Source organism: Pseudophryne corroboree, chromosome 7 (genome assembly GCF_028390025.1).
Source record: "Pseudophryne corroboree isolate aPseCor3 chromosome 7, aPseCor3.hap2, whole genome shotgun sequence".
Lineage (NCBI taxonomy): Eukaryota > Metazoa > Chordata > Amphibia > Anura > Myobatrachidae > Pseudophryne > Pseudophryne corroboree.
Genome location: NC_086450.1, coordinates 173,326,837 through 173,346,926, shown reverse-complemented (window position 1 = coordinate 173,346,926; position 20,090 = coordinate 173,326,837). Strand labels below are relative to the sequence as shown.

General features: G+C 47.4%; 1 protein-coding gene across 3 annotated transcripts in view; it reads left to right on the top strand.

Moving 5' to 3' along the window:
- Nucleotides 1–20,090, top strand: part of RAB3GAP1 (RAB3 GTPase activating protein catalytic subunit 1) — a 289,227-nt gene that overhangs the window by 85,833 nt on the left and 183,304 nt on the right. For all 3 annotated transcript variants that reach the window (XM_063933781.1, XM_063933783.1, XM_063933782.1), the window contains exon 9: nucleotides 9,127–9,208. In XM_063933781.1, the coding sequence (XP_063789851.1) occupies nucleotides 9,127–9,208 (82 nt within the window). The remainder of the gene's footprint in view (nucleotides 1–9,126; nucleotides 9,209–20,090) is intronic.

Below are 20,090 nucleotides of genomic sequence, written 5' to 3'. Positions count from 1 at the left end.
CGCAAAGTGTATAATGTACTCTGCCTGGCGCAAAGTGTATAATGTGCTCTGCCTGGCGCAATGTGTATAATGTGCTCTGCCTGGCACAATGTGTATAACGTGCTCTGCCTGGCACAATGTGTATAGGTGGTTCTGCTTGGTGCAATGTGTATAATGTGCTCTACCTGGTGCAATGTGTATAATGTGCTCTGCCTGGCGCAGTGTGTATAGGAGGTTCTATCTGGTGCAATGTGTATAAGCGGCACTACTGTGTGGTGTAATGTGAATTGGCCCACAAAGCCAGACCCCTAAACTATCATGCCTTGGAATATGGGTGGGGGAGCACCAATTCAATTTCTGCCACAAGGGCACTAAAATGTCTAGTTACAGCTCTGGTGCAGGGTATCCTGTATGCTACACAGCCCATCAGCATCGTCACCCCCTCCTCCCCCTTGCAACACTTTTGTAGTGTCCAAATAAAGTCTGTGTTTTTATATTTGAATCATTAATAAGATTAATAAGAACCTTCATTCCGATGGGACCCAGAAATGGACAGTTAGGACCCCAATTTTTAAAAGTGAGCCACTTTTTTTTCGTCTCAGCGCGATCACTGGATGGTAATTCCATGTGCAATCTGCTCATCTGTTGACCATGTGACAAACGCCCTTCCTCAGTTTTTATTGTAATGATAAATGAGTAGGCACTTCTATTCTCAAGGATAATAGTTCCTGATTCACAGAAAGACAGGTGTTTTAGTCCAGCCTGTTTCTAGTGCAGAAGCCGGGCAAGACCTTTTAGGCCCATCTTGAACCTGAAGTCCATGAACACCAGACTGAGTCTTTGAGATCTATGCTCGGTAGCATGGAAGCAAATGGAAATTTAGCATCCATAAACATCAAGAATGCATACATCCATGTTCCAATCTGGGGGGGACATCAGTATCTTCTCTGATTCACAGTCTGCAATCTATACTTGTAGTTCAGGGCCCTGCCCTTTCATTTAGCCATGACGCCATAGGTTTTTTCAATAATGATAGCTGTCATGGCAAGTCTTTTACAGTCTCAAGGTATCCATATCATGCCTTATTTAGAAGACCTTATCTTCCAAGTGCAATTGGGGTATGCTCTACAATTAGATCTTTGGACGGCTGCAGACGTTCTACAGTGGTGGATTTTGAATTTCCAAAAGTCCCAATTTAGTTCCTAGTCAGCAAATTCCTCTGATTCAATTTTAAAACAGAATGGATTATTTTACTAAAAGAAAAGAAACAAACTCTACTCAGATTGGTAAGCAAGGTACTGTGCATACAGTGTCCCTTTATCCTTCTCTGTATGAAACGTATGGGGAAAATAGGGTTTTCCTTTGGAGCAGTCCAGCACATAAGATTATATTCCCTGAGGTTTCAGATCAGCATTCTCAGAAATTGGTTGTTCTATCACCAGTCAGTTGCCCAGTTCATTAGACTGCCATAAGTGATGTGGCATCACTTAGGTAGTGGCTAAGATCAGAGACATATGCATGATTGATGCAAGACTTCACTTTACGTCTACACTTACAAAGTATGGTACAAAGCTGATACATGCCCTCCCATCAATGTTCTGGAGCTCAGAGCAGTTTTACATGTGATGTAAAACTGCTCTGACAGTCAGTTATTCAGGGCAAGCCAGCCACACAACACAACAGCGGTAGCCTACATAATTCATCATGAAGAAATCCGTTCCGTAGCAATTATAGGATCTTTAGCTTAGGCAGAATGCTATGCTCCAGCAATTTGTGCAGTGTGCATTTATGGTGTAAAGAATTGGTCTCTTCACACAGTGTTCTTCATGTTGGTGCAACGGTGGCTTAAGCCAGAGATGTATCTGGCATACCACTACAGCAACAAAGTGATTCTGCTCTATGTCCAGGGATCCTTTCACATCTCTAAAAAGATTCCAAGGTAGTTCCATAGGACATTATTTTTCCTGCTTCCACTTCTCAGTTGAGTTCTAAAAAAGATAAAAAGGAAGATGCCAAACCAGTAAGTCTGGTTTGGCATCTTCCTCTCCAAAAAGACCCACTGTTTCAGGTTCACTTGCTGCATTGGTTGAGTTTGATGGCTTGGCTATTGAAGCCAGGACATTAAGAGAAAAAAAATAATCCAGAAGAGATACAGTACAGATTGTGGTGTCAACTGTGAGTCAGCTCGCCCCGGGAGTAAGTGTGCATTTATGACACACTTATGGTATACCTGTGAGTGCAGATCTTCGTACAAATATGTACTTTTGAGGTTTAGCTGGGGCGAGTAGCAGGTCCACCATTCAGCAGCCATATTTGTAAGTCACTGCCATCTCTGATTTCGGCTCATCAGCTAGGTTCGTTGGTATTTTCTGTGCAGCACAACACCGTTCTGGCAAGCAGTTGTATATTGCTGCCACATGGTCCACTGTCCACAAATTTATCATGTTTTCTCTATCGTCCTAGTGGATGCTGGGGTTCCTGAAAGGACCATGGGGAATAGCGGCTCCGCAGGAGACAGGGCACAAAAGTAAAGCTTTCCGATCAGGTGGTGTGCACTGGCTCCTCCCCCTATGACCCTCCTCCAAGCCAGTTAGATTTTTGTGCCCGGCCGAGAAGGGTGCAATCTAGGTGGCTCTCCTAAAGAGCTGCTTAGAAAAGTTTAGCTTAGGTTTTTTATTTTACAGTGAGTCCTGCTGGCAACAGGATCACTGCAACGAGGGACTTAGGGGAGAAGAAGTGAACTCACCTGCGTGCAGGATGGATTGGCTTCTTGGCTACTGGACATCAGCTCCAGAGGGACGATCACAGGTACAGCCTGGATGGTCACCGGAGCCTTGCCGCCGGCCCCCTTGCAGATGCTGAAGTAAGAAGAGGTCCAGAATCGGCGGCAGAAGACTCCTCAGTCTTCTAAAGGTAGCGCACAGCACTGCAGCTGTGCGCCATTTTCCTCTCAGCACACTTCACACGGCAGTCACTGAGGGTGCAGGGCGCTGGGAGGGGGGCGCCCTGGGAGGCAAATGAATACCTATTTTGGCTAAAAATACCTCACATATAGCCTCCGGAGGCTATATGGAGATATTTAACCCCTGCCAGAATCCGTTAAGAGCGGGAGACGAGGCCGCCGAAAAAGGGGCGGGGCCTATCTCCTCAGCACACAGCGCCATTTTCCCTCACAGAAAGGCTGGAGGGAAGGCTCCCAGGCTCTCCCCTGCACTGCACTACAGAAACAGGGTTAAAACAGAGAGGGGGGGCACTAATTTGGCGTTAGAAATATATAAAAAAGATGCTATAAGGGAAAACACTTATATAAGGTTGTCCCTATATAATTATAGCGTTTTTGGTGTGTGCTGGCAAACTCTCCCTCTGTCTCTCCAAAGGGCTAGTGGGTCCTGTCCTCTATCAGAGCATTCCCTGTGTGTGTGCTGTGTGTCGGTACGTGTGTGTCGACATGTAGGAGGACGATGTTGGTGAGGAGGCGGAGCAATTGCCTGTAATGGTGATGTCACTCTCTAGGGAGTCGACACCGGAATGGATGGCTTATTTAGGGAATTACGTGTTAATGTCAACACGCTGCAAGGTCGGTTGACGACATGAGACGGCCGACAAACAATTAGTACCGGTCCAGACGTCTCAAAAACACCGTCAGGGGTTTTAAAACGCCCGTTTACTTTAGTCGGTCGACACAGACACAGACAGGGACACTGAATCCAGTGTCGACGGTGAATAAACAAACGTATTCCTTATTAGGGCCACACGTTAAAGGCAATGAAGGAGGTGTTACATATTTCTGATACTACAAGTACCACAAAAGAGGGTATTATGTGGGATGTGAAAAAACTACCATAGTTTTTCCTGAATCAGATAAATTAAATAAAGTGTGTGATGATGCGTGGGTTCCCCCCGATAGAAAATTATGGGCGGTATACCCTTTCCCGCCAGAAGTTAGGGCGCGTTGGGAAACACCCCTTAGGGTGGATAAGGCGCTCACACGCTTATCAAAACAAGTGGCGGTACCGTCTATAGATAGGGCCGTCCTCAAGGTCCAGCTGACAGGAGGTTGGAAAATATCATAAAAAGTATATACACACATACTGGTGTTATACTGCGACCAGCGATCGCCTCAGCCTGGATGTGCAGAGCTGGGGTGGCTTGGTCGGATTCCCTGACTAAAAATATTGATACCCTTGACAGGGACAGTATTTTATTGACTATAGAGCATTTAAAGGGTGCATTTCTATATATGCGAGATGCACAGAGGGATATTTGCACTCTGGCATCAAGAGTAAATGCGATGTCCATAACTGCCAGAAGATGTCATGGACACGACAGTGGTCAGGTGATGCAGATTCCAAACGGCACAAAGGTGTATTGCCGTATAAAGGAAGAGGAGTTATTTGGGGTCGGTCCATCGGACCTGGTGGCCACGGCAACTGCTGGAAAATCCACCGTTTTTACCCTAAGTCACATCTCTGCAGAAAAAGACACCGTCTTTTCAGCCTCAGTCCTTTCGTCCCTATAAGATCATATCTGCCCAGGGATAGAGGAAAGGGAAGAAGACTGCAGCAGGCAGCCCATTCCCAGGAACAGAAGCATTCCACCGCTTCTGACAAGTTCTCAGCATGGCGCTGAGACCGTACAGGACCCCTGGATCCTACAAGTAGTATCCCAGGGGTACAGATTGGAATGTCGAGAAGTTTCCCCTTCGCAGGCTCCTGAAGTCTGCTTTACCAAGGTCTCCCTCCGACAAGGAGGCAGTATGGGAAAAAATTCACAAGCTGTATTCCCAGCAGGTGATAATTAAATTACCCCTCCTACTACAAGAAAAGGGGTATTATTCCACACTATATTGTGGTACTGAAGCCAGAAGGCTAGGTGAGACTTATTCTAAAAAATTTTTTTGAACACTTACAAAGGTTCAAATCAAGATGGAGTCGCTCAGAGCAGTGATAACGAACCAGGAAGAAGGGGACTATATAGTGTCCCGGGACATCAGGGATCCTTACCTCTATGTCCCAAATTTGCCCTTCTCACTAAGGGTACCTCAGGTTCGTGGTGCAGAACTGTCACTATCAGTTTCAGACGCTGCCGTTTGGATTGTCCACGGCACCCCGGGTCTTTACCAAGGTAATGGCCGAAATGATGATTCTTCTTCGAAGAAAAGGCGTCTTAATTATCCCTTACTTGGACGATCTCCTGATAAGGGCATAGTCCAGGGAACAGTTGGAGGTCGGAGTAGCACTATCTAGGATACTGCTACAACAGCACGGGTGGATTCTAAATATTCCAAAATCGCAGCTGATCCCGACGACACGTCTGCTGTGCCTAGGGATGATTCTGGACACAGTCCAGAAAAAGGTGTTTCTCCCGGAAGAGAAAGCCAGGGAGTTATCCGAGCTAGTCAGGAACCTCCTAAAAACAGTGCATCATTGCACAAGGGTCCTGGTAAAAATGGTGGCTTCCTACGAAGCAATTCCATTCGGCAGATTTCACGCAAGAACTTTTCAGTGGGATCTGCTGGACAAATGGTCCGGATCGCATCTTCAGATGCATCAGCGGATAACCCTATATCCAAGGACAAAGGTGTCTCTCCTGTGGTGGTTATAGAGTGCTCATCTTCTAGAGGGCCGCAGATTCGGCATTCAGGATTGGATGCTGGTGACCACGGAGCCCAGCCCGAGAGGCTGGGGAGCAGTCACACAAGGAAAAAATTTCCAGGGAGTGTGATCAAGTCTGGAGACTTTTCTCCACATAAATATACTGGAGCTAAGGGTAAATTTATAATGCTCTAAGCTTAGCAAGACCTCTGCTTCAAGGTCAGCCGGTATTGATCCAGTGGGAAAAACATCACGGCAGTCGCCCACGTAAACAGACAGGGCGACACAAGAAGCAGGAGGGCAATGGCAAAAACTGCAAGGACTTTTCGCTGGGCGGAAATTCATGTGATAGCACTGTCAGCAGTGTTTCATCCCGGGAATGGAAACTGGGAAGCAGACTTCCTCAGCAGGCACGACCTCCACCCGGGAGAGTGGAAACTTCATCGGGAAGTTTTTTCCACATGATTGTAAACCGTTGGGAAATACCAAAGGTGGACATGATGGCGTCCCGTCTGAACAAAAAACGGGACAGGTATTGCGCCAGGTCAAGAGACCCTCAGGCAATAGCTGTGGACGTTCTGGTAACACCGTGGGTGTACCAGTCGGTGTATGTGTTCCCTCCTCTGCTTCTCATACCTAAGGTGCTGAGAATTATAAGACGTAGAGGAGTAAGAACTATACTCATGGCTCCGGATTGGCCAAGAAGGACTTGGTACCCGGAACTTCAAGAGATGCTTACAGAGGTCTTATGGCCTCTGCCGCTAAGAAGGGACTTGCTTCAGCAAGTACCATGTCTGTTCCAAGACTTACCGCAGCTGCGTTTGTCGGCATGGCGGTGGAAAGCCGGATCCTAAGGGAAAAAGGCATTCCGGAAGAGGTCATTCCTACCCTGGTCAAAGCCAGAAAGGAGGTGACCGCACAACATTATCACCACATGTGGCGAAAATATGTTGCGTGGTGTGAGGCCAGGAAGGCCCCACAAAGAAATTTCAACTCGGTCGTTTCCTGCATTTCCTGCAAACAGGAGTGTCTATGGGCCTCAAATTGGGGTCCATTAAGGTTCAAATTTCGGCCCTGTCGATTTTCTTCCAGAAAGAATTGGCTTCAGTTCCTGAAGTCCAGAAGTTTGTCAAGGGAGTATTGCATATACAACCCCCTTTTGTGCCTCCAGTGGCACTGTGGGATCTCAACGTAGTTCTGGGATTCCTCAAATCACATTGGTTTAAAACCAGTCAAATCTGTGGATTTGAAGCATCTCACATGAAAAGTGACCATGCTCTTGGCCCTGGCCTGGACCAGGCGAGTGTCAAATTGGTGGTTTTTTCTCAAAAAAGCCCATATCTGTTTGTCCATTCGGACAGGGCAGAGCTGCGGACTCGTCCCCAGTTCTCTCCCTAAGGTGGTGTCAGTGTTTCACCTGAACCAGCTTATTGTGGTGCCTTGCACCTACTAGGGACTTGGAGGACTCCAAGTTGCTAGATGTTGTCAGGGCCCTGAAAATATGTTCCAGGACGGCTGGAGTCAGGAAAACTGACTTGCTGTTATCCTGTATGCACCCAACAAACTGGGTGCTCTTGCTTCTAAGCAGACTATTGCTAGTTGGATGTGTAATACAATTCAGCTTGCACATTCTGTGGCAGGCCTGCCACAGCCAAAATATGTAAATGCCCATTCCACAAGGAAGGTGGGCTCATCTTGGGCGGCTGCCCGAGGGGTCTCGGCTTTACAACTTTGCCGAGCAGCTACTTGGTCAGGGGCAAACACGTTTGCTAAATTCTACAAATTTGATACCCTGGCTAAGGAGGACCTGGAGTTCTCTCATTCGGTGCTGCAGAGTCATCCGCACTCTCCCGCCCGTTTGGGAGCTTTGGTATAATCCCCATGGTCCTTTCAGGAACCCCAGCATCCACTAGGACGATAGAGAAAATAAGAATTTACTTACCGATAATTCTATTTCTCGGAGTCCGTAGTGGATGCTGGGCGCCCATCCCAAGTGCGGATTATCTGCAATACTTGTACATAGTTACAAAAATCGGGTTATTATTGTTGTGAGCCATCTTTTCAGAGGCTCCGCTGTTATCATACTGTTAACTGGGTTTAGATCACAAGTTGTACGGTGTGATTGGTGTGGCTGGTATGAGTCTTACCCGGGATTCAAAATTCCTCCCTTATTGTGTACGCTCGTCCGGGCACAGTACCTAACTGGCTTGGAGGAGGGTCATAGGGGGAGGAGCCAGTGCACACCACCTGATCGGAAAGCTTTACTTTTGTGCCCTGTCTCCTGCGGAGCCGCTATTCCCCATGGTCCTTTCAGGAACCCCAGCATCCACTACGGACTCCGAGAAATAGAATTATCGGTAAGTAAATTCTTATTTTATCATTTTCAGAATTTTGTACCAAATGACTCAAGGATTCGTGTTAAGCTACTGTAAATCTGAGCGTGCCATCCCTCAGGTGCAGCTTTGGAATGCCCTAATGGCGTGCAGTGTCATATGGATGAGAGAGAAACAGAATCATTGATATTCTTAGAATTCATCTGGCAGGACACTCCTTTCCCTCCCTTATGCTAATTATTATTATAGTTTGAATGTGTTATATTGTGATGTTTACATGTTATCCTTTGCTTTATAACTTAAAAACTGAGAAAGTGCTTAGAGGGAGTAACTTTACACCATAGAGACTTGTTATCGAATTCAATTAGCTGCGATACCCCCCCCCCCCTGCAAATTTTCCTCAAATCGTAAACACCTATTCAGTTATCCGCAAAATGGATTTGTGGTCATTTTACAGCGAATTTCAATTTACCACCTCTGAGCAGGTGATAAGCTTGGGGAAAATCCCTATTTTCAGTAATTTAAAAAAAAAAATGCATATAACAGTCATTTGACACAAATTAAGTACACCCAAGTATTTTTATTATGACCAATAAAAAACTACTGTATTTTTATCCTATGTTAGTTTAGCTTTTTTGAGGTACAGACATGAAGTACGTCACATGTCATGCACTGGCTTGGTGGGTATATAAGGAGTGCGATAGGCTGTCTGCACACATATCACTCGTTACTGTCATGGGTAAAAGGGGAGATTTATCAGAGTTACAACACTATATGATTATCTACTTTTGGGCCAGGGGGGCAGTATTTCTGAAACAGTGCAGTTTGTGAACTGTTCACATGTTGCTGTGGTGAAGTTGTATCGTGACTTTACAAATGGCACCATTGCGAATAACCGACATGGAAACTGCGGAGCACCAAATGCCTTTGATCTGAGAGGTGTATATATATATATATATATATATATCTCAATATTCATGTTAAAGTTTGGGCCACACTAAACCTTTGTGCAATGCTACCGAGGGGGGTTCTGTTCTGCCTATGACTTTCTGTTCTGCCTATGACTGATCTGCCTGACTAGCCATTAATTCTATTGTCTGAATACATTGTTGCACATGGGCCATTAAACAATAAATATCTACGATCTGTTAATTGTGTATTATTCTAACATTCATTTTTTTTTTATTATTCTAACATTCATTTTTATTTTTTTTGTATAGACATTGATGCTCTTGTTGGAGGAGAAGTTGGGGGACTAGAATTTGGAAAACTTCCTTTTGGTGCCTGTGAGGATCCTATAAGGTTGGCAGAATTGGAATAGAGTTTCGTTCCATAACTAATTATTTATTTATGTGATAATAGATTATCGTTACATCTTCACTGATTAGTGTGTGCAGTGTTTTCCCTGCTCCACACACTGTGTGTGTTATTTTCCATTTCATCTGCTATACTGTATGTGTTATTTGTCTTGTGCATACACATCTGTGTACCCTGTGTGTGGCTAGGTCTCACCTGTGCAGGGTTCTCACTGTCTCCCATGTGTGTGTATGTTTTTCTTCCTAAAGCTGTCAGGCACACAGCAGAAGCAGCCATTTGTGAACGGAGACAATTTTCATAATGCAGCCCATTAGTTCAGTAGGAACTAGGACATCACTCAAATGCATCTGAAGACTCAAAATTTTCAGATCTCCATCTATTTGTGTAGTTTTGTACTGTTATGTGTATATATTCTCACACTCCAGATCTAAGCATTTTCGGGAATGTTACACTGCTTTACACTTTTGAAACGTATGAATATCCAATGCAGTGAAACTAAGTTCATACCATCTGAAGGTGTGTACACACAGTGAGATATTGCCTTGCAATTTTGAATATATAGTCAAAATTGCAAGGAAAGTTAGTGCAAATCGCATGGTGTTAGCCACTTTGCGATCCCGCTTCGATCCCGATGTGCACGCCCGCGGGGTCGGTATCGCAAGGCTAGATAGACTGTGCAGGCAAGTCAATTTTGACTATCTAGTACTAAAGTATAGTCAAAATTAGCACTTAGTCAAGATTGCTCCCAAACACTGGAAAACAGCCAAAAATTATGAATCAGACAAATTGCTTAAATCCATTTGATTTAACCAATTTGCCTGAATGACTGTTTTTGTCAGCTTTCCGACATTTCTCTAGCATCCATAAGGGATATTGGGGAGACTAAGTACGATGGGGTATAAACGGGATCCAAAGGAGCCAGTGCACTTTAAATTTCTTGACTGTGTGTGCTGGCTCCTCCCCTCTATGCCCCCTCCCACAGACAGTTTAGAAAAAAGTGCCCTCAGGAGAGGATGCACATCTCTGCAGCTCCTGAGAGTTTTCTTCAATTTCTTTTAAACTTTTATTATTTTCAGTATGCTGTTTGGGCAACAGCATACCTGCACCGTGGGAGTTAGAGTGAGGGGTGGGGCAATCACCGGCCTTGCGAGGTGTCAGAGCCGCTCCCCCGATGCAGGACCACCGTCCTGAGAGGTTGTTTGTACAGCGGGGCACTGCGCCTTAGCTGTCGCAATCGCACACACCCCTAACAATAGCCTGAAGGTGACGACAGTGGTGAGTACAAACCGGGGGCCCCACTAGGGGGTTCCCCCGGTTCAAAGTGCGGCTGACACGCAGGGGAGGCATACGGGACCGGGGACCCGCTTTAGCCCCCTGTGTACACTGGCTAGCGGTGGCTTATACTAGCACTTGTGTGATGTTTTTAAGCTAATTGGGAGACTTTGCCAGTATAAAGAACATTGTAGCTTCGGCACCATTGGAGGGGAGGGGGCGGAGCTACCTCAGAGCGGGACCAGCGGTATTTTGGCACCTTCCTCTGCCTACAGCAGCAGCAGGCACACACAGCTCCTCCTGACACTCCGAAAACACTGGAAAACTGGTACAGGGTGTAGCAAAGGGGGAGAGCCGCTATTGTACACAATCTGTGTCCTATAAAGGACAGTAGTCATAGGTGTTTCACTGTGATATAACAGCATACAGCCTCACTGGGGCTGTGTAGCTGGGGTGTGCTGGTCCTCTCTCTCTATCTCCCTCTTACATACAGTAAGGGGCAGGCTTGCTAGTTATTACTTGTCTGTCTATGTGATTGTGCTTTACTGTGAACATGGGTAAACACAAACTATGCAGTGTATGCCACACCAGATTCTCTCCCTTTTCATCTGATTCTGTTTCATGTGAACAATGCAGCCAATCTTCACAACTCAGTGAGGGGGCTGGGGTAGAGGGTCAAGAGCCATCCTGGCTAGGGTCCCTTAAAAATATGATATCTGATATGTCATCACAACTCACTGCTAATGTTCAAATAACTCAGCTTCTACAATAGGCTGTTGCAGACTTAGCTGCCGGGGCAGATGTTACACAGCCCCCCCCCCCCCCCCCCCCTCTCTTACTCAGGAACACAAAAGCGTGGTTTACCTGCTCTACTTTCTGATTCAGATGAAGATGTACAGGAGGATGGAGAGGACTTGGATCCCGTTAGTGGGGATTCCACTTCTGCTCAAGCTATTGAACCCCTCATTCTGGCTATACGGGACGTGTTAAAACTCCATCTAGAGGACGTTGCATCACAGCAGTCGTTTTTCTTTACAAAGAACAAGCCTAATGTCACTTTCCCTGATTCTGCAGAGTTAGATGACCTATTTAAGTTAGCCTGGAAAAATCTAGACAAAAATATCAAGTGTCAAAAAGATTTTTGCACACTATCCCATTTGCTCCTGAAGGTAGGAAATTCTGGGAAGAACCCCCGTGGTTGATGTATCAGTTTCTCGACTGTCAAAAAAGGCGGTGCTGCCTGCCCCAGGCTCCATTACCATAAAGTACCCTGGGGACAGAAATTTAGAGACTACACTAAAGTCTATCTACACAGCAGCAGGTGTATCGCAAAGGCCGGTCATAGCGGGTTGCTGGATGACCCATGCCATTCACACGTGGGCTTCTCAAATTCAGGAGGGCCTCTCCGGGGATATGCCTCTGGTCACTACGGTGACTCTCCTGAAGCACATTCAGGACACTGCACGTGTCCTGTGTGACTCGCTCAATGAGATGGGCAATATTAACGCTAGGACCTCTGCCATGACAGTGTTGGCACGCAGGGAATTGTGGTTGCGTCAGTGGATAGCGGACGCAGAGTCCAAGCGCAGTGAGGAATCTCTCCCCTTTTCAGGTGACTTGCTCTTTGGGGTTGAGTTGGATACGTGTATTTCTAAAGTTACTGTAGGAAATCCACGTTTCTCCCCTCTGGGGCCCCGCCGGCTAGGCGTTCCTACCCGGGGCCATCTGTTCAGTCCTTTCGGTCTAACAGATTTCGATCTAGGGCCAGAGGTGCCTCCAATGCGGCTAGAGGCACCAGAGGTAAGACAAGAAGACCTGCGAACACCGGTTCTCAGGAACAGAGCACCAGTTCTGATTCCACTAAGTCCTCAGCATGACGGTGCCCACCCACCCCGAGGAGATCTCGAGGTGGGAGCTCGACTGCATCACTTTAGCTGCATTTGGTAAAGCTCCCGCCAGGATACCTGGGTCAGGGACCTCATTTCTCAGGACTACAAGCTGTAGTTCGACGTTGCTCCTCCCCAACATTTTTCAAATCAAGCTTACCAGCTTTGGAATATACGCGTGTTACGTTGCAACAGGCCATCCAAAAGTTGGTCCAGTCCCACGGCATTGTTCCAGTACCAATACAAGAACGAGGAAAGGGTTATTACTCCAACCTGTTTGTGGTACCGAAGCCGGACGGTTCGGTAAGGATCATTTTGAATCTAAAGTCCTTGAACCCTTATCTCAGGGTTTTCAAGTTCAAGAATCTTGGAATCCTTAAGAGCAGTGATTGCGTGCCTGGAAGAACAGGAATTCATGGTTTCCCTGGATTTCAAGTACGCTTACCTTCATATTCCAATTTGGCCACCTCATCAGGCTTATCTGAGGTTTGCCTTACTGGAGATCAGAGGGTATTCACAAAGGTAATGGCGAAGATGATGTTCCAGCTCCGGGTCCAGGGGGTCAATGTTGTTCCTTACCTGGATGATCTCCTGAAAAAAGAAAGATCCAAGGAGCTTTTATTGCTCCATATTGACCGCACTATCCAACTTCTGTCACACCATGGGTGGATTCTCAATTTACAGAAGTCCCACCTGGAGCCAACTTACCGGCTCCTGTTCCTGGGGATGTTACTGGATACTGTGGCCCAGAAGGTGTTCCTCCCGGGGGACAAGGCGAGAACATTTCAGGAGATGGTCCGCATGGTGCTCCGACCTGCTCAAGTATCTATCCATCTTTGCATAAGATTGATGGGGAAGATGGTTGCCTCATACGAGGCGATCCAATATAAGAGGTTCCATGCCAGAACATTTCAATTGAATCTCCTGAGCAAGTGGTCATCGCAGGCCAGGATTTCCCTCCTGTGGTGGCTGCAGTCCTCCAATCTCCTGGAAGGCTGGAGTTTCGGGATTCAGGGTTGGATCCTCCTAACCCAAGGGGCTCAGTTCCAGGACAGGTGGTCAGCCCACGAAGTCCTCCTTCCGGTCAACATTCTGGATCTTCGGCGATCTACAATGCTCTGATTCAGGCCTCTCCTCTTCTCAAGGATCATGCGATCCAAGTACAGTCAGACAACGCCACAGCAGTGGCGTACATCAATCGGCAAGGAGGGACAAACAGCAGAGCCTGTATGCGAGAGGTGTCAAAAAGATACTCCTCTGGTCAGAAAGGAATGCAAGAGCAATGTCAGCAATCTTCATTCCGGGAGTGGACAACTGGGAAGCAGACTTCCTGAGTCATCACGATCTCCACAATGGGGGAGTGAGGGCTCCACCATCAGGTGTTTCAGCAGATCATCGACCGCTGGGGGTGCCCACAAATAGACATGATGGCTTCTCGACTCAACAACAAGCTTCACTGGTATTGCTCACGAACCAGGAACCCTTAGGCGAGGGCAGTTGATGCACTGACGTCGCCTTGGCCTTACCGGCTGGTCTAACTGTTTCCTCCGATTCCGTTACTCCCAAGGGTGCTCAAGCGAATCAGAAATCAAGGAGTCCAGGCAATTCTGATTGCCCCGGATTGGACTCGTAGGGCGTGGTACGCGGATCTTCTGGACATGTCCGTCGAAGACCCTTGGCATCTACCACTAAGAAGAGATCTTCTTCAACAATGACCGTTTGTCTACCCGTACTTACGGCGACTTCGTTTGACGGCATGGAGGTTGAGCGGAACATTCTTGCTCACAAGGGCCTTTCCAAAAGAGTCCTTGCTACCATGGTTCAACCCAGGAAACCTGTGATGTCAAAACACTATCATCATATCTAGAGGAGATATGTCTCTTGGTGCGAGGAATGCTCGTATCTGCCTGCGGAGTTCCACTTGGGACGTTTCCTCCGTTTCCTGCAAGCTGGTGTGGATAAGGGCTTATGCCTGGGTTCCATTAAGGTCCAGATTTCGGCTCTTTCAATTTTCTTCCAGAAGAAATTGGCAGTATTGCCAGAAGTTCAGACCTTCTTGCAAGGAGTACACATTCAACCTCCTTTTATGCCGCCCATGGCAACCTGGGATTTGAATGTAGTGTTGGAATTTCTACAGTCCTCCTGGTTTTAACCTCTGATGATGGTAGTAGACAAGTACCTCACGTGGAAGACGGTGATGTTACTCGCCCTGGCTTCGGCTAGACGAGTCTCAGAATTGGGGGCCTTATCATGTAAAAGTCCCTACTTGGTCTTTTACGAGGACAGAGCGGAGCTCAGGACTAGGCAGCAGTTTCTGCCAAAGGTTGTCTCTGCGTTCCACTTGAATCAACCTATTGTGGTTCCGTCAAGTTCTGGCACTTCTGCTCCTCCGGAGGCATTGGATGCTGTGCGAGCCTATGTTAAGCGAATTCGAAGGAAGGGTATCCAGCGCTCGTGTGTATGAGTATTTTAATTGTTCTAAGGCTGCAACCCGTTTCAGAAGTACCTCAAACTTCAGTATAGATATAGGAGAATGCAGGGATAGGTGCGCTAAATAAACAATAATTACTAATACAAAAGAGATGTTGTTGTAATGATACTCGGACCAGTGACTTTATATTGTCAAACTGTATCTTTTATTTAAACTGAAGTTATGTCTGCATCTGCTGCAAACACTAAGAACTTATGCAGTTCTAAGGATGGTTGTGGTTTAAAAATTGGGAAGGGGACGGGGCGGTGGGGGATGTGAGGGGGGGGGAGAGATTGTATCTGTGTGTCTGGAGGTATAGTAACGAGTCCGTTAATATGAAGGAATGGAGACACTCAGGTCGGTGGCGTCCCACCTCTGTAGTGTCTATAGTTCTGTTAGAATGTCCAGAGCCTCTGATCGGTGTCTGTGATATGTCCGAAATAGAAAGAGTTCAAAAACCAAATAGGGGTACCCCCGGAGGGCCGGTACGGCAAGGGATCCTAGTGGTTGCTATTAGTCAGGTAGTGAGGGCTCCAGACATACCGTCCACCCCTGTGCTCTGACAATACGCGGTGTCGCTCTTTTGAGCGCACCGTGGTTGTCTGTGCGATTGGGGAAGCGGTCACCGTCTTGGAGAGGGAGGAAGACAACTGCTTCTAGCCCTGATGGGCTGTCTGCCGTGTCTTCTCCTCTCCTACAGAGAGGTTGTGGGGGCTGCGCTGGAAGCTCCCCGCAGCTCGCCGCCACCCAGCACTTGAGCTGAAGATCCTGGGGTGAGTAGTGTCCGTTTCCCCTGTTAGCGGGGAAGCCGGACTGGTGGCCGATTAACAGCAGGCTGCGGCTAGCAGAGACCGTCGCAGCCATATCACCGCGGTTGGCTCCCCGGTTAGCGGGGAGGCCGGCAGGATGGCTGTGACAGTGGCGGCTCGCGGTGGTTGCAGCCGCCGCAGCTGTTAGCGGTAGTTCAGCTGGCGCCCAGCTCCCTGGTTACATAGGAGCCAGGCCGGTAGCGGCAGCTACAACCGCCGCAGTCAAGGGCCTGTGTTCTGTGGACATCCAGCTCCCTGGGCAGCGGAGAGGCCGGCCCGGGAATGCACACAGCGCCGGCAACAGGCGTCCTGTGTTGTCGCAGCCGCTCCCAAGATATAGCCGCTCCCGTATTTCTCAGGTGATGCCACAGTGCAGGGTGGAGCTTATTGGCGGGCACCATTTTCACTGCTCCGTACTAACAGAAGAAAAGCTGCAGTGTCTCTCCAGTCTCAGGTTGTGTACACACAGTGGGGCTTCAGAAAGGCACATTCATTACATTTAGAGATTTCCTTCTCTAATGCCCTGGATTCTGTATTCACAGAATCGAGGTGGTGTTGACACTGCCTAGCTAACGTGTGTTAGCTGCACTGACAGGGGGGGCTGGTTTCCCTCATTCTTTGCCTCATTTCACTGTTTCCTAGCTGTGGCTCATTGTATGTGCCTTACATACGGTATGTTATAACTGTGGCTGGTTATCTTATTTAATTTGCTGTTTACTTCTTATCTGTGTCTGTTTATATTCTGCGGTGCTGTGTAACAAAAAAACGGTTACTGCCTGCAGTTTTGCAATCTGGTGAATCAGAACCAGGCATGCCTCCTTTGGAGGAGGGTGATTATGAGGAGACCGAAGAGGAGTCACACATTGATTCCTCGGAAACAGTGTCACAAGGGGTTGAGGACCTCATTCAAGAGGTTGGGGATGTTTTAAAAATACCCGATACGGAGGTTTGTCCACAGCAACCCATATATTTCGGAAACAACACGTTGCAGTTGCAGTGTCTCAGGAATTGGATAGTTAGTTTCAGAAAGCTAGGCTACACCCGGACAAGAAGTTTCAGATTTTAACTTTGTTCCCATTTCCTCAGGATAGTAGGAAACGGTGGGAGACTCCCCCAGCTGTCGATCACTCTGTTTCTAGATTATCAAAGAAAATGGTAATTTTGATTCCAGGTGCAACGTCGCTTAAAGACTCATCCGACCGTAAGATGGAAAATACCTTGAAATCTATTTCTACAGCAGCAGGGGTAGCCTTACGCCCTGCAGTTGTAGGCTGCTGGGTGAACAAGGCTATAGAATCTTGGTCATAGAAACTCGTTTCTGACTACAGGAGGAAATGCTGCAGCGTGAGCTGATCACATTAGCTCAGCATATCCAAGAATCTGCAGCTCTTCTCTGTGAGGCTTCCAAAGAAATAGGCCTACTCAATTCAAGAATTTCTTCAATGGCAGTCCCCGCTCACAGGGAGCGTAATGGCTCCGTCCGTGGACAGCGGATGCCGAGTTGAAAAGGCGGGTGGAAGGTCTTCCTTACACGGGATGCCCTGTTTGGATCAGAATTAAATAAGTGAATTTCACAGGCTACAGCAGGGAAAGCCACATATCTTCCTTCTGCAACTCCACCTCCGAGGCGTAGATACCCTGGTCCTTCTGTTCAGTCCTTTCAGTCCTTTCGTCTGGCAAGATTCTGGGGGAATTGCAGAGGAGCTTCAAATGCTTCCAGAGGTTCCAGAGGTCGTAGATGTCAGTCGGCTGCTACAAATCAGCTGGAACAGAAGTATGCCCTTAAGTCTTCCGCGTGACTCCCTTGTCTCGCTTCTAGAGGATTCCACGGTGGGACCCGTTTCAAAAGATTCAGTCACATCTGGGATGACTCCTGCCAGGACGCCTGGGTCAGGGATCTGATCTCACAACACTACAAAATAGAATTCGAATTTCCGCCTCCTCACAGATTTTTCACCTCAGCTTTGCCAGTTTCTTTAGAAAACAATCAGCTCTCCAGGCAGCTATTCAAAAGCTTCTGGATTCTGCGGTCATCATCCCTATCCCAACACATCAAAGAAACAGAGGGTTTTTCTCAAATCTGTTCATAGTCCCCAAGCCAGACGGCACAGCCAGACCTATTTTGAATCTGAAGTCCCTGAATCCATAAGGGTTTTTTAAATTCAAGATGGAATCACTGAGAGCAGTGAATGCGGGTTTAGAGCACAAAGAGTTCTTGGATGCTTATCTCCATGTGCCAATCTGGCCTCCTCATCATGCATTTCTACTGTTTGCCTTCAAAAGCCTTCAATATCAGTTCAAAGTACTGCCCTTTGGCCTCTCATCCGCGCCAAGAGTCTTTACGAAGGTGATGGCAGAGATGATGCCTCAGCTCAGAGTGCAGGGAGTAAATATTGTTTCGTACCTGGATGATCTGCTCATAAAGGCGCCATCCAGGGAACAACTACTTCACAGTGTCACATTCACTCAGCGTCTGCTCATTCAGCACGGGTGGATCCTGAAAATCAAGAAGTCACATTTGGAACCTACACAGAGGCTGCAGATTCTCTGCGGGATTCTGGACACCATCGCTCAGAGAGTTTATCTTCCCCTCAACAAGGCCCAGGACATTCAAGCCATGATACGGTTGGTCCTTCAAACACGTCAGGTGTCCATTCATCTTTGTATCCGTCTTCTGGGGAAGATGGTTGCTTCCTTCGAAGCCATTCAGTGCGGCACTTTTCACTTCCGGATTTTCCAGATACATCTACTTTCCAAGTGGTCAGGCTCATATCTGCACATGCATCAGTTAATTTGCCTATCCCCTCAGGCACAACTGTCTCTGCTGTGACTCCACATCTAATAAAGGGTCGCTCTTTCAGCACATCAAACTGGGTGCTTCTGTCCACAGATGCGAGCCTGCGGGGTTGGGGGGCAGTGACCCAGTGATGTCAGTTTCAGGGTCGTTGGTCCTAATTCAAGCGTGTTGCCTGCTTCGAGGTCGTCCTGTTCAAATACAGTCAGACAACCTCACGGCTGTGGCATACATCAACCATCAGGGTGGAACAAAGAGAACAGCAGCAATGAGAGAAATAACCAGAATTCTTCACTGGGCAGAAAGATATACGCCACAGCAATCTCGACCTTCTTCATTCCCGGGAGTCGACAATTGGGAGGCGGATTTCTTAAGCAGACAAGATCTACACCCAGGGGAGTGGAGCCTCCACCCTCAGGTGTTTCAACAGTTGGTGTCCAGGTGTGGGTGCCCCCTGATAGATTTGATGGCATCCCGAATCAACAAGAAACTTTGGACATACTGTTCCAGGTCAAGAGACCCAGAAACTGTAGCAGTGGATGCTCTGACAACTCCTTGGACGTTTCACTTTGTCTACCTGCTCCCTCCGTTTCAGCTTCTGCTGCGAATATTGATGCGCATGAAGAAGGAAAGAGTGCTAGCAATCTTCATTGCTCCAGACTGGCCTCACATGACGCTGTATGCAGATCTTCAGTCTCTTCTAGTCGACGACCCATGGCCGTTATCACTGCTACAGGACCTTCTTCAGCAAGGGCCTTTCGTTTATCAGGACTTACAGCGGCTACGTTTGACGGCGTGGCTGTTGAAAAGGCAGTACTAGCTAAAAAGGGAATACCACCAGCTATAATTCCCACTATGATCAGATGTAGAAAGGAGGTAACTTCCAGTCACCACTATTAAGTTTGGAAAATATATGTCGCCTCGCGTGGAAGCAGACAGTATCCACCAATTATTTTTCGGTTGGGACATCTTTTACGATTCCTGCAGGCAGGGTTGGATGCTGGATTACGACTGGGCTGTCTGAAGGTACAGCTTTCTGCCCTATCAATTTTTTTCCAGCGTCGGTTGGCAATTCTCCCAGACGTCTAGACTTTCATGCAGGGGGCCATTCCCTCCATCCTCAGTTTGTCGCTCCAACCGCTCCTTGGGACTTCAATGTGGTTTTGCATTTTCTTCAGACTTCACTTTTTGAAGCGTTGGAGACTACGTATTTCAAATTTCTCACATGGAAGACTATTACTCTTCTAGCTTTGGCAGCCGCTAGGAGGGTATCGGATTTAGGAGCTCTGTCCCGCAAGCCTCCTTATCTTATATTCCATGCAGACAGGGCTGAACTTAGAACTCGCCATGATTTTCTACCGAAGGTTGTCTCAGCATTTCATATAAACCAGCCTATTGTGGTGCCGGTCCTTGCGGATACCTCGGCAGCCTCACGGACACTGGCTCTTCGCATCTATGTAAAGAGGTCGTTGAAATTTAGGAAGTCGGATGCACTCTTTGTGTTATATGATGCAAACAAAATCGGCTGGCTTGCCTCCAACAGACGATAGCCCGCTGGATCAAGTTGACTATTCAACAGGCATATGTGTCTTCATCCAGACTGCAGCCATCTTCGATTATGGCTGTCCGAGGGGTC